At 39.0% G+C, this 2,210-nt stretch overlaps 1 protein-coding gene across 1 annotated transcript in view; it reads left to right on the top strand.

The window, feature by feature from the left end:
• Nucleotides 1-2,210, top strand: part of LOC106868227 (polyribonucleotide nucleotidyltransferase 1, mitochondrial) — a 208,537-nt gene that overhangs the window by 77,150 nt on the left and 129,177 nt on the right. The window contains exon 11 of the mRNA XM_014913393.2: nucleotides 1,254-1,311. Coding sequence (XP_014768879.1) covers nucleotides 1,254-1,311 — 58 coding nt within the window. The remainder of the gene's footprint in view (nucleotides 1-1,253; nucleotides 1,312-2,210) is intronic.

Here is a 2,210-nt window from a genome sequence, read left to right as displayed (position 1 = left end):
AACCGATGCTGGTGTGTTTACGTCCCCGTAACTTATCAGTTCGGCAAAAGAGACCGATAGAATAAGTACCCGGCTTACAAAGAATAAGTCCTGGGGTCGATTTGCTCGACTAAAGGTGGTGCTCCAGCATGGCCACAGTCAAGTGTCTAGAAACTGAGGTTGGAGGTAAGCAAGGGCATGCTCCCCGTAGAAAATCCAGCTCTAGAAAAACCTCATGATAGCAAAAGAGAATGGGCACCAACCAGCCCAAAGCTTGGTTGCTATGGCATTGAAGTAGATCTGGCCACCCCAGTTAACGTAAAAGACCTCCCCAGTTAACGTAATGTAAAGGACTGGATGATGATGATGATGATGCAGCTCCCCAGCTTACCATTTTTGGTTAAACCGTCCAACCCATGCCAGCATGGAAAACAAACATTAACTGATAATGAGGATGATGTGTGTGTATGTTTGTGCCTTCTTAACTTGATATCACATGCTAGTTGTAAATGAGGGAGCATTATGTTGCTTGGAAACAAGTGAGGGTTGGCAATTGGAAAGGCATCTGGTCACAGAAAATTTGCCTCATTAAACTCCATCCGACATATGCAACCACAGAAAAGTTTATGTTACGGTGGTGATATTGAAAATTATATTATTTACTAGCTGATCCCGTACTGTCAAAAATGATGGCTAATTGTAGTATTTTATATAAAAATATGGATGGCAAATCAAATTAATACACTTACCAATGTTATCTAGTGGTTGTCTTTTGAGATGTGACATCAATCATTTGTTACTGAAAGAACGCTGGTTCACACATACAAGCGTTCACATACTTCCCTTGTACATGCACATACATACACACATATACTCACACAGAGTTGAAACGCTGTTTGATTATTCTTTTGAGCTTTGTATGCTCACCATCCCACTTCCATTGCACAAACACACACACACAAACATTCACATACCTCCCTTTTACACACACATATACTCACACAGAGTACCAGTTTGCCATCACCCCTTCCTTCCTTATTCATCAATCCCCCCCCTCCTTTCTCATTCATATGTTGTGACAGAGCAAAACACAAGAGTATTATTATAGTAGAAGATTATGTCTTACCTCATCGTAGGCAGTAGGGTGTAATTTGAAGGAGATTTGTCTGTTGTTTGTAGCAGGTCCAACAACTGCATAGAAGCTCCTTCATAGTTAAATATTATATTATTCAACTGTATCAATAATTAATTGAAGTTTTTAAACATTGTTTTAGATATCACGAGATGAAGCTATCAGTGTAATTAGAAGTGATGTTCTGGAGAAAGTGAAAGGTGAGTAGCAAATAATTCAAATAATTTTCTGTATTTTTCTTTTTACCAAATCTATTTGAACATTTATTATCGATTGTCAGCATGGACATGTTAAACTCTCGGATTGTTCAAATAGATTACAGGTTTAGGAAATTTAGTTACTGTAAGTGTTAAGCACTAAATGATTTCGTGTGTGACATGCAAGTTGACTTACAACTTTCGGCTAAAATACCATCATGACTGTGTTTGCGTTACAGACGTGAAATAGTCTAGCATGTCCTCCATTGTATAATTATTATTATTATTGCCTTTGTACAGTTTCTAATGCTGGAGATGTACTACAGTATCAGCTGTTCACTACCAGTGAACTAAGGTAACACCTCTTGTTTTTCGAGCACCTTTTGGAGTATTCGAGCGGTTCCAAACAGTGCTGTTTTCTGTAAGTGCTCCACCCTTATTGCAGCCCCTATTTGTTCCACGTACTTCTCGAGATTTTTGCTTACTGTTCCCAGGGCTCCGACAATTATTGGTACTACTGCTACCTTTTTCAGCAACCACAACTGCTTAACTTCCCAAGCTAATCTATCATATCTCTCGACTTTTCTTTCTTCCTTATCACATATCTTGTTGTCAGCTAGACATGCTATATCTATGATCCAGCATAGTTTGTTTTCTTTCTCAATTAAGACTATGTCCAGCTTCCTATTCTCTATCTCATGGTCGCACTGAATCATAAAATCCCATAGGATCTTTGCATTTCTATTTTCAACGATGCCTTCAGGTTCATGGTCGTACCAATTTTTTGCTCTGTCAAGTCCATACTTGTTGCAAAGTGTCCAATGGATAAGCCTGGCTATATTGTCGTGGCATCTCTTATATTCCTTCTGGGCTAGTGGCGTACATTGGCTGGTAATATGCCA

The sequence above is a fragment of the Octopus bimaculoides genome, chromosome 4 (assembly GCF_001194135.2).
Source record: "Octopus bimaculoides isolate UCB-OBI-ISO-001 chromosome 4, ASM119413v2, whole genome shotgun sequence".
In the NCBI taxonomy this organism is placed as follows: Eukaryota; Metazoa; Mollusca; class Cephalopoda; order Octopoda; family Octopodidae; genus Octopus; species Octopus bimaculoides.
This window is presented reverse-complemented; position numbering and strand designations above follow the sequence as displayed.